This window comes from Crocuta crocuta, unplaced genomic scaffold (assembly GCF_008692635.1).
Source record: "Crocuta crocuta isolate KB4526 unplaced genomic scaffold, BGI_CrCroc_1.0 scaffold143, whole genome shotgun sequence".
Classification (NCBI taxonomy): Eukaryota; Metazoa; Chordata; class Mammalia; order Carnivora; family Hyaenidae; genus Crocuta; species Crocuta crocuta.
Window position 1 is genome coordinate 278248 of NW_027529175.1, and position 11860 is coordinate 290107.

General features: G+C 60.8%; 1 protein-coding gene across 1 annotated transcript in view; it reads left to right on the plus strand.

Annotated features, from left to right (window-relative positions):
* Positions 1 to 10592, plus strand: part of TAB1 (TGF-beta activated kinase 1 (MAP3K7) binding protein 1) — a 31357-nt gene extending 20765 nt beyond the window's left edge. Inside the window, exons 4-11 of the mRNA XM_077757907.1 lie at positions 355 to 441; positions 963 to 1101; positions 2003 to 2116; positions 2732 to 2843; positions 4463 to 4607; positions 6102 to 6324; positions 7118 to 7274; positions 8858 to 10592. Of these exons, the coding sequence (XP_077614033.1) occupies positions 355 to 441; positions 963 to 1101; positions 2003 to 2116; positions 2732 to 2843; positions 4463 to 4607; positions 6102 to 6324; positions 7118 to 7274; positions 8858 to 9065 (1185 nt within the window). The 3' untranslated portion in view covers positions 9066 to 10592. The remainder of the gene's footprint in view (positions 1 to 354; positions 442 to 962; positions 1102 to 2002; positions 2117 to 2731; positions 2844 to 4462; positions 4608 to 6101; positions 6325 to 7117; positions 7275 to 8857) is intronic.
* The last annotated feature ends 1268 nt before the right edge of the window (positions 10593 to 11860 follow it).

Here is an 11860-nt window from a genome sequence, read left to right on the forward strand (position 1 = left end):
CTCCCACGTGGACGAGGAGGTGGAGACCGCCGGGTGGGCGGCAGGTGGCGGCGGTGGGGTTCATCCCTGGTGACCTGGTGCCACACCTCGCTCGTAACATCCTTGCCGCCTCCTGCCTCCCCGGGCTCTGTGGTGCCACCTTGGAAGGCACCAACCCCATGGGGCTGACATCTCTGTCGGCCGTTGCTCTAGAGGAGCCACAGCCGTGCAGCGGCCCAGGTGAAGCCCTCATCACGCGCTGCCTGTAGTTAATACAGAATTTGTCACTATTAACAGGAGGCACTTGGGTGTCTGGTGACAGGCTGTTTTGAACTGGCCTTTGCCCTGACACCCCTCCCTGTCCTTTGCCTCCAGGCCTTCGATGTGGTGGAGAGGAGCTTCCTGGAGTCCATCGATGACGCATTGGCTGAGAAGGCGAGCCTCCAGTCCCAGCTGCCAGAGGTAATGCCCCAGCCTGCCCTCCTGACAAGCCTGTCGAGGCCTGGCCTTCCTGGGAGCAGGGACCTACCTTCCAGGTCACTCTCAGGCCACTGACACCACTGGGCCAGAGCCTCAGAGGACTTAGGGGACTGGGTGATGGACGGGTTCTTGCCTGAGGGACTGGGTGGCCATGCAGTTTGCAGGTGCCCTTCCGAGAGCCCTCCCTGGCCCGTGCAGGCAGCGCCACTCTGGCCCAGCATGGGGCAGGCCGTGAAGGATACGAGGCAGGACCTTCCAGTTCATTCCCAACCGGAATGTGCCCATAGCCTCATCAGCCACCCGCTCACATCAGCCATCAGCACTTTCAGAACCGACAGCACAAGTTAGGTCACGTCTGGCTTTCCTGCACAGAGCCCGCCCTGGGGCTACGGCGCGGCTCAGTCCTGGCCAGGCCCTCAGACCCTTGCCTTTGAAGGGAGGGGACGGCTGGTGAGCTGGTCTCTGAGGACCCGGCCTGCTGACCCCCTGCTGACGGCCCATAGGGTGTCCCTCAGCACCAGCTGCTTCCTCAGTACCAGAAGATCCTCGAAAGACTCAAGGTGCTGGAGCGGGAGATTTCGGGAGGAGCCATGGCCGTCGTGGCGGTCCTTCTCAACAACAAGCTCTACGTCGCCAATGTCGGTGAGCCACCTGCCGTCCTAGGGCGGGGAGTGCCGGGCAAGAGGTGGCCTCGGGGTCTGCGTGCTGTCAGCTTCCCAGACACGCAGACCCCCCCCAGCCCGCGTCTCCTGAGGCGATTGGAGGTGGTTCCCTGTGGCTCCGCGGGCTGGGCCCGGGGAGCTGGAGATACCAGCTGGGGAGGCAGGCGTCCGGGCCTCAGTCCCTGCTCTGCCCCACAGGCTGTGGGCGAGGTGCGCCCCCTCTCCAGGTCACCTCGGGCTTTCTCTTCAGGAAGCCCCACTCGGCCTCCCACAGAGGGTGGCGAGATGGGCTGGGTGAGGGGCCACAGGGACACTGGACTGGTGGGCAAAGAAGAGGCCATCTGGGACTGAGACCCCAGGGTGCACAGTACTGTTGGAGCGGCGTAGGGGGCGCCCCTGATGCTGTCCCTCTCGTCTTTCTCCTTTTCTTAAGATTTCATGTGGACAGAATTAAAAAATGTGAAAAGATGAGCATGAGGCAAACCCCCCAGCCCCCAGCGCCAGCAGTCACCCCCTCGGGGCCTGTCTCATTTCCTCTGCAGCTCTTTTTCCCCACAAACCCCAGACGTCATGTCGCGTTATCTCTTTGTAAATATTTCAGTATGTCTCCCTCGAGAAAAGGTCTCTCACTAAAATCCTAATCACCCTAGGATGACACTGGAAAAGTTTAACCTAATTCCTTAATCGTCAGCATGTCCTGACTGGTGACTCACCCAGTGGTCTGAGCCTATTTTCTGTGCTCGTTTCAAGGATTTCCTTGTGTGAGACGCCTGACTTCTCTCTCTCTCTCTCTCTCTCTCTCTGTCTCTCTCTGTCTTTCTCTCTCTGTCCTGTCCCTCCCTGCACCCAGACCTGGCTCAGCTGCTCAAATTCTGCCGCAGGTACGAACCGTGCCCTCTTATGCAAATCCACGGTGGATGGGCTGCAGGTGACCCAGCTGAACGTGGACCACACCACGGAGAACGAAGACGAGCTCTTCCGCCTCTCTCAGCTGGGTGAGCGAGGGTAGGGCTGGACCCCCGCCCCCGCTGTGGTCCCTCCTGCATCCTCTTCCAGCGGCCGTGTAGGGAGAGGCCTGAAGGGCTTGGGCTGTGACCTTGGGGGTGGATGCCAGCTCTGCCCATTACTCGCTGATGATTTTCAGAATTCCCGAAGTGTTCTGTGCCTCAGTTTCCCTATCTGTGTAATGAGGATCATAGTAACACCTCCCACAGAGGGTTACAGAGCCCACAGCAAGATGGGCTGGGTGAAGGGCGTTGTGAGGATCGAGAGTCCATATGTGTAAAAGGTTTGCAGGAGCAGTGAGCGCGCGATAGGTATTATGGTTGGTGGAGACTAAAAGACCAAAGAGGCCCCAGGATTGCAGCCACCTCGGCATAGCTGCCCCCCACTTCCCAGGGAGCTTTGCGGCCCAGGCCTCTGAGTGAGGGGGCTGGGCTCTGAGGACCCCGAGGCGCTTCCGGGCAGCTGCTCTCCAGGGTGTCCTGGTGTGACTTCATTTTCTGTTCACCGAGCCCTCGTTGCCTCGTTTTTGTGGCTGTGTCTGGATCCCTTCTTTCAGTTCTTCCTGATGGACAAGATCTGAGTTCCTGTTGTCCTCCCTCTGGCAGGTCTGGATGCAGGAAAGATCAAGCAAGTGGGGGTCATCTGCGGGCAGGAGAGCACCAGGCGCATCGGGGATTACAAGGTCAAGTATGGCTACACTGACGTCGACCTACTGAGGTAGGTGGCCTGGCCAGCTGCCCCGTTGGCTTGTAAGACCAGAGGGCCTGGGCAGAAGCAGACGGTAGGCTCTAGGGACGAAGGGTGCTATTGAGGTAGTTCAGAGCCCAAGCCGACTTTTCTTCCTCCCAGAGATGTCGGTGTGTGTGGCCCTAGACCCAACGAACCAGGAGTTGGGGTTCTGTTGAGCTGGGCTGACTAGGGGTCACGTTGGGGAGCTGCGTCAAAGCGAAGGGTTGCAGCCAACCAGGGGCATAGGGCCCGACATGAGAGGCCAGCATCGGCACAGGCTGCCTGGTGTGGTTAGGGACGGACCAGGGGCTTGCCGGTCAGTGCTGTCCGTAGCTGGGGCCGGGGCAGAGATGCGAGACACATTGGACACAGCCCTCGGAGGACACTGCCCCTGTGAGTACCACTCAGTGCTCGTGGCAGCAGATGGGCCATGCTGACGATTGTCGGCCATTATCGTACCAGGCCTGTGCCCGGGTCTCTGTGTGCGTTCTTCTCCAGTCCTGATTCGGGCCCTTTGTTGTCCCAAAGCTGTGTTCTTGTGAGGGAATGGTAGCCTGCCTGGCCCCAGGGCTAGCAGGTGGCGGGGGCAGGACTTGAGCCCAGGCATCTGGAATCCGGAGCAGCATCCATAACGTTGGCTGGAAAAATATGCGTGTGTGCGTGCGTGCATGCATGTGTGTTGCCCATGACAGTATTTAATGTCACAAGCAGAGCGTGTCTGTGTGTGTCTGTGTGCGCGTGCTTGTGTGTGTGTTGCCCATGACAGTATTTAATGTCACAAGCAGAGCCATAGGGGAATCCTAGCAAATAGCCCAGCATCAGAGCCAGGCTCATCATGGCCCAGAAGGCAGGAGTTACTTACGCTCACAAGATTTAGGCAATTGAGTTTGGAAACTTTTGTCTCTAATTTGCGGGGTTGTATCTGCGTAACTGGAGGGTAGCACACATGTGGTGTAAAACAATCCACATGGCGCCAAGGACGTACAATAAGGAGTAAGTGTTCCTCCCCCTGCAAGCCTGGACTTCTTCCCCAGAAGCTGCCGGCTTCTTGTGTACCCTGTCCACGTGCACGTGTGCGTGTGTATGTGTGTGTGAGTTTGTGTGGAAGGAGCAAGTGTCCTTTTTAAAAAAAATTTTTTTTTAATGTTTTTATTTCTGAGAGAGAGAGGTAGCGTGAGCAGGGGAGAGTCAGAGAGAGAGGGAGACACAGAATCTGAAGCAGGCTCCAGGCTCTAAGCTGTCTGCAGAGAGCCCGACGCAGGGCCCGAACCCGCCAACGGGGGATCATGACCTGGGCCGAAGTCGGACGCTCAACCAACTGAGCCACCCAGCCGCCCCGCAGGCATCCTTTTTAAGGCGCCCACAAGTGCTGGCATCCGCTCTCCAGAGCGCTGCTCTGACCCTGACAGCAGAGCGTGGCTGCATTAGTGCTCACCTCACCTCACTTCACCTGGGCTCCCAGGACATTTCCAGACCTGGCTCTTGTGAATGCTGTCGCCAGGAACCTCTTCTGCTTGGCTCTGTGCACACGCACACTTTGGAGCTTTGTGACACTGCCTGGCTCCAGGGCCCTTCTGAGCACAGCTCTCCCCCAACTTTTCCTGCAGCGCTGCCAAGTCCAAGCCTATCATCGCGGAGCCCGAGATCCACGGCGCACAGCCCCTGGAGGGGGTGACCGGCTTCCTGGTGCTGATGTCCGAGGGGCTATACAAGGCCCTGGAGGCGGCCCACGGGCCTGGGCAGGCCAACCAGGTGAGCCAGACGTGGGCGGGGCCTGTGGAGGGGGGTGCTCCCTGGGGGGCCCAGCCAGCCCTCCTGCCTGGCTCCAGAGTGCTTAAGGACCCAGAGCTCCGAGAACACCCATCCCACCCAAAGCTGTGCTTGTTCTGGGCTTGCAGCAGGGTCAGTCCCCATGGCCCTGAGCGAAGCCGGAAGAGAAGAGGGAGAGAAGGAAATGAATGTACGTGAGCACATTGTTCTTCAGTCTGTCTAGGAGGGGCCCTGGCCAAGGACAAGGGCCCAGAGGGGTGTGGCCTGAGCCTTAGCCTCCCTGGGCCACCTCCTTCCCTGCCTGCCCTCTGCACTCTGCCCAGATTACAGTTTGCTTCTTATCTCTGAGATGTGGTTGGAACATCTACCTCTTTGGGACTGTGTAGCGGGCCAGGCGTGATAGGTGAGGTCCCCAGCCAGTGGCAGCTGCTTATTTTTCCTGAGCTTGGTGTCAGACAGTTGTCACTGACGCATGGCTTTGTGACAGTCACGTCAAGGATGGTTTTGAAGGGAAGCTGCCTTTACCAGACCTTGGATCATACATTCAGGTTGTGTTTCTCCTTCCATTTGTAATTCCTGTAGGAAAGTAACTTTTTCTACTTTGTCCTAAGTGAAAATCATGACGAAAACACATGCGTGTCTCCTGATAACCTGTGTTCTAGATTGTTCACCTGTTTTATCCTAGCCTTCCTGCAGTTGCCCTGTGACACAGGAGGCAGGGGCTCACTGGCACGTTAAGGTAAAGAACTTGGGGCTCACCGAGTTCAGGGTCTGGCCTGAGGTGACAGCTGGTCAGCAGCAGAGCTGAGCCCATGCTGGATGGGGTTCAGATCATGTCCTGTGACCCGTCCCAGCCCCCCTTCTTCTAAGAGCCTCTGGCCAGCCATCACATAGAGGAGTTTGTGTTCGTGATTTTGTCAGTGTGATTTTTTTTTTTTTTTTTTTTTTTTTTTTTTTTTGGTCTTTGCCATAGAATTTATCTAGTGTCTCTTGCTGGGTTCTAGAAAATACTGGATAGTAGATTTCTCTGAGGACAGGGTCCACCTTCACTCTGCATTCCACACTTTCTAATAAAAATGGCCTGTTGTAGGCCACAGTAAGTTTGTTCCAGGAAAGGAGGCTTAGGAATAACGACGGTTTGTACTGGGCCTTTTTAGTGGTTTCCAGAAGATTCTCCCATCCATTGTGTTTTTAAATCATCCTGATAACCTAGTGAGATGGACGTTATCCCCCATTTTATTAGTGTGGAGGCCAACACTCAGCTCACAAGGTCACACCTCTACTAGTGAGAAAGTTCCAGAAGAATTATTCTGAATACCTTGAAAGGCTTGGATTACAGGCTTGACTGGTGGGGACTTCCTTCACCTGCTTGGCCGATGCCCCATAAGCATCTTGATTGGGCTCTGGAGTGTGGCCCACAGTCCTGGGCCCCCCCGCCGACCCTGTTCCTCACCAGGTTCACACCCCCTCCTCCAGGAGATCGCCGCCATGATCGACACCGAGTTCGCCAAGCAGACCTCCCTGGATGCGGTGGCCCAGGCCGTGGTGGACCGGGTGAAACGCATCCACAGCGACACCTTCGCCAGCGGCGGTGAGCGGGCCAAGTTCTGCCCCAGGCACGAGGACATGACCTTGCTGGTGAGGAACTTCGGCTACCCGCTGGGCGAGATGAGCCAGCCTGCGGCGTCCCCGGCCACAGGTATGCGTGTGGCATGGACGGGAGGCCTGGGAGGAAGCCGGGAGGGCGGTGGGGGCCTTGCTGCCGCGTGCGGATGTGGAGCCCGAGGCCTGGCCCGGTTCTGGTCCCCCCTCCCAATACCTCAAAGACCCGAGTGTGTGGACAGTGCTTTGTCAAGCCTCGAGGCCACGTAAGAGGTGCTGGCTGCCACCACTCGGTGCCTGCTGTGTGCCTGTAGTTCCTTCGGTCCTTACAACCCTACAGACAGAAGGCACCCCTTCCACTGAGGAACTGAGGTTCTGGAAGGAAGAGACAGAGGCGAGGTCAGGCCTGTGGTCAGAGGGACCCCAAAGCCGGGCTCTGACCCTGGGCCACGTCGGGCGTGAGGCGAGACGCTGGTTTTCCGCCCTCGTAATTCTGCAGGCGGCTCGCTGGGGCTGAGGGCTGGTGGTGGGTCTTTGTTCCCTCCCAGCGCTGCTGGGCGTCAAGACCCTCGGCTCCGAGCGGCTGCGTTTCCTCTTCTTTTTTCAAACAAGCCGCCAGCCTTAGCGCACAGGCCACATGCGTGGATTTGTTCTCCCACGGATGCCGGGGTCGCTGGAGTGTCACTGACTTGTCCTTGCAAGCATATTTTCGTTGGGCCGACCTCAACTTACCCCTTGGCCGAAACCCGTCATGGGAGGCCAGGCCGCGACCCTTTCCTTGAGGCAGCTCAGCGCTCACTCTCCCAGCTTTGCGCCCTGGGGCGTCTCTGGACCCTCCCCCCCCCCCCCCCCCGNCCACCGCTCTCTCCCCGCCCCGCCCCGCGCTGCAGGAGGACGCGTGTACCCCGTGTCCGTGCCGTACTCCAGCGCCCAGAGCACCAGCAAGACCAGCGTCACCCTCTCCCTCGTCATGCCCTCCCAGGGCCAGCTGGTCAACGGGGCCCACAGCGCCTCCACCCTGGACGAGGCCACCCCCACCCTCACCAAGTAAGCCCTTCCCCCGCCCCAGCCGCCCTCAGGCCTGCCTCCCCGGAGGGCCCTCGGACCTGACCGTGAGCGGCCCTGAGTCCCGGGCCAGTGCCGTTGGGTGGGGCGCACGAGGGCCTCGCACCCCTCAAATTCCGCGGCTCCTTCCCTGGGCTTCCCCCAGGCGTGGAGGCCGGAGCAGGCCGCCCCGCGGGTTCCCGCAGCTCCCCGAAGGCGGGCCCCAGGAGGGGTGGGGGTTCCAGGGCAGAGCAGGGGCGGCGGGCTGGGAGGAGACGGGCCGCTGATGCGGACAGCCTGCCGGTTGTGGTTTCCTGCGGGCCCAACGGATACACTTTCGCTGAACGGGAGGGTTCTCCTGCTTTTTTCTTTTCCCGTCTTCGCCCGTCTTGGAGCGTGTGAGGCAGGTCTGCCTCCCTGGTGGCGGCGTGCTTGGGGGACGTGGTCTGGCCTGTCCCAGCTTGCCGCTTGCCGGAGCCGGTGCTCTGACTAAAGTGTCTCATTTTAGCTCTAAAGTGAGTCATCTGGTTGAAAGCAAGGGGAGAGGTGGAGGCAGCGGGAGGCCCGGAGCCCAGGGGTGAGCCGGCTGGCCCCTCCTCACCGCAGACCTGCCCCACAGGCCTAGTGTCCCTCTGCCCCCTTCACTCCCGTGGAATGTCCACCCCCGTCCCCTCCTCACTAGGGGACCGGCTCTGGTTTCCACATTCCAGCCGGCCCCGGATAATAGGGATGCCACACCCAGCCCACTCGGAGATTGCGGCCAATCAGAAAAGCCCTCTGCGGGGGAGTGGTACTGTGGGCCGCTGCCTCCCAGGGGGCCTTCCCTTCTCCCCGCCCAAATGCCCCTGCTGCCACCCCTGGGCGCCCAGGGGTCCTGCCTGCCGCAGGTACCCCGAGTGCAGTGGGGCGCCCCACCCCCACCCTGCAGGGCCGCCCAGAGGAAACCGCGAGCAGTGCCCACAGAGGCAGGGTGTGACAACAGCGGTCACAGCCCGCCGGAGAGCCAGCCGGCCTCCCGCGCCTCTGACTCCTCGGGCCCCTGCATCTAGCACTAGTCGGGGCCTGCTGTGGGCGGGCCGGTGCTGGGAGTGTTGGGGTGGGGAGAGGTTGGCGAAGCTAGGTGCCTGCCTGGCCGTCAGGTGTTCTGTGACGGGGGGTGCCCAGGGAGCTCTGACGACAGGGCCGGTCCCCACGCAGCCAGTGTGAGGGAGCGAAGGGGCAAGTGAGGAAGGTTTTGTGGGAGAAGAGCCCTTCCGGGCTGCATCATTGGGATTCAGAGATGCTGGAATGAACTACCTGTAGCCGAGCGTGGCTCTGAGGGCGGAAGTGTTCCGTGTCCCACACGGTAGCCACTAGGATGCGTGGTCATCAAGCCCTTGAACTGAGTGATTCATTTTATTACATTCTAGCCCACTTCAGTAGCCGCCCACGGCCAGAGCTTGGAAAATACATGTTTTCATCTGCTCCTAGGGACGTCTGGTCGGTCTGGCTCTTGTGGCCAGAGGGGCCGGCTGAGGGCAGGGGCCTCTTGGTCCCCAGGGTAGAAGCCAGGGTCCCTGACTGAGTCTCCCCCGTCCTGCCCACAGCCAGAGCCCGACCCTGACCCTGCAGTCCACCAGCACGCACACCCAGAGCAGCAGCTCGAGCTCAGACGGGGGCCTCTTCCGCTCCCGGCCTGCCCACTCGCTCCCGCCCGGCGAGGACGGCCGGGTCGAGCCCTACGTGGACTTTGCTGAGTTTTACCGCCTCTGGAGCGTGGACCACGGCGAGCAGAGCGTGATGACGGCACCGTAGCCCTGACTGGGGAATGGGGCCCTGAGCAGGACCTTGCATGGGGACGAGGGGGTCCGGCTCTGGGGCGGGGTGGTCCCTTTCCTGCCACTCGCCTGTGCCACGGGAGCCAATGAGTGCCCAGTCCTGAGCCCGCACTGGACTCTCGGCCCACAGTGCTTGGTGCTGCGGAGAACATTCTCTCAGGGAGCACCAGTGCAGACTTGTCACCGCACAGGGCCCGGAGGCCACTCCCTCGGGCAGGCTCAGCCAGGACCCTCACGGTCTCAGAAGCACGGCTCGGTGCAGGAGCCACGCTGGCCGGCGAGCCTGCCACTCGGGGGAAGTGCGGGGAGTTCTCCGTGACCGTGCACGCCATGAGCCCAGCAGCCTCGGCTTTCTCAAGGCCACCACCTCCCCCTGGGAGAGCCGGTAACCACTGCGAATGTCCCCTCACCACTGGGCGGTAGTTCCCCCCCTTCTCTTCTCCAGCATCCAGCGCAGGGCCCTGGTTGGCATCCGTACCTTCCAAGTCTGCCTGCATCCCCAGGCCTGCCCGGGGGGTGGGGGGCAGTTCTCAGGGGCAAATGTTCACGGAGACATGGGAAGCGTCAGGAGCCTGGGGTGGCTGCACAGGGCAGGTCAAGTGGAAAGGAACGAAAGGGAACATTCTGGAGCCCCGGAGGGGCAGGCTGGGCAGGGCTTCAGGATGCACCCAGACCGAGGAGGACAGGGGCCGCTCTTGTCAGGCCCCTCCAGGCACAGGGAGGCCCTGAATCGGGGTGAGCTGGCCCTGCTCTGTCTTTCCCTTACCGGCGCCGAGGAAGGCCCCAGGCTGGGGAGCCGCTAAAATTAGCCATCTTTACCACTGACCAGTCTCTAGCGGCTGTAAGGAAAAAACAGCTCGGGAGTCAGGCCTGAGGGCTCATTTGAAAGAACGGGGAAGCACGTCCAGAAGGGAAGAGGTTTGGATACCAGCTGCCGTGGGTGACCCAGGGCTTCAGAGCCACGCGCCGCTTTTACAGACGCTAAATGACAGGCCCAGGCCCTGCAACCACTTCACACGTATCCTCTGCTCTTGGTGGGCAGAGGCCGCCGCCAAGCTCCTGGGCCTGGAAGGCCACTCCCGCTGGCGGAAGAGGAGGCAGGAGGCTCGCCACGCCCCGGCTCCCGCAGCCGGTGACCACTGAGACCTTTTCCCTGGACGACTCCTGCCCTGGCACTCCGGGGGGTCAGGGGCCAGTGCCGAGGCCCTGCTCACTCTGCGGGGCAGGGGGGCACTCCCCTGCGGGCCCGGTGTGCTGCGCTCGGGGGCAGGGGGCAGTTTCCGTGGGGGCCGTGCCCTAGAGGACCAGCACCTCTCTGCGGGGACCCTGACCGAAGCCGTCTCTGTCCCGCAGGTGGGCGGGTTTAAAGTCTGTCACGAGGGCTTGTGAACAAAGGGCATTCTTTTCTTGTCAGGCTTCTCGGAATGGCTCTGTGATGCTGTTTGGTCTCTAGAAATAGAATCCCTCTTTTACCGAAATAAAGGAAGAAGTACCGGTGGTCTTACCCAAAGTGTGTTAACAGTGCTTTGGGGGTGCCTGGGCGGCTCAGTCGGTAGAGCATCTGACTCTTGATTTTGGCTCAGGTCACGATCCCAGGGTCGTGGGATCAAGCCCCGTGTCAGACTTCATGGTGAGCATGGAGCCTGCTTGAGATTTCTCACTCTCCCTCTGCCCCCTCCCCTGCTCCCGCTCGCTCTTTTTCTAAAAATAAAAATTAAAAACAAAAAAAGTGTGGTTACTCAGATCTCATGGGGACTCGCCGCAGCCTTGGGTGGTGGGGCCTCCCCGGTCCCGCTCGGCAGCCGGAGGCCCAGCTCAGCCAGCTGGGTTCTGGCAGAGCTGGGCCACCAGCCTCTAGCCCAAGGGGAGAGCACCCGGTTGTCTGGCATCCCTGCCTGTCCCCGCACATCCAAAGAGGGTGACAGTTCCCTCCTCTGGGCCATTCCTCCAGGCCCCGTGGGCAGCCCTCTTCCTGACGAGGCGTGATGTGGCCTGCGAGCTTCAGGTCAGCGGGACAGAGCCCTCCCCATCACCAGTTAGTGGATCTCCAGGGGGTTCCTTTGCTTTGTTTTGGTTTTGTTTGGGTGGAGGACTTTCCCTAAATACCAGCCTCTTCCTGCTTTATAGGAATTCAGAACGCCCTCCTCTAACAAGAGCGGCTTGGATGGTGGCATCTGAGCTCCCGGGGGCCCCCGCCCCTCCGCTAGGAAGGGGCTCCGGGCAGAGCTCCACCTGCAGAACCGCCTCTCGGGATCTGTCCCCCTCCTCAGCGTCTCCAGCTGTCCCTGGGGGGGCCCTTGGTACCCCTGACCCCTGTGTCCTTCTGGAGTCCGGTGTCAGCCAGCACCCTGACAGGCAGTTGGTGGGTGTACCTTTTCTGAGGGAGTGGCCAAGGCACAGACCAGCGGCCATGATCCCTGCCCCAAATGGCCCTGTCCAACCCCCGGGCCCCTGGGTCTCTCTAGCACCTGCTCTGTCCCAGGAGTGCGGGCCGGGCAGTGCCCTGCTGGCTTTGTGTCCCCTGTCCCCCACCTTTGGGGTCATTCAGCGCCACTTGAGCCTGCCTCCTGGGCCGAAGGGGGCCCTGGTGCAGCCTCCTGGTTCCCTTTGGTGGATGCAGCCACGAAGCAGAGAGGGGTAGTCGAGGAATCCGTCTTAGGATTTCAGAAATGGCCGGGGTCGTTTCCAGGAGGAGAAGGCAGGCAGATGGCCAAGGCCCATGCTGGGCCGAGCCAGCAGGAGACCCCCCAACTCCAGCCTTGACCATCCTCC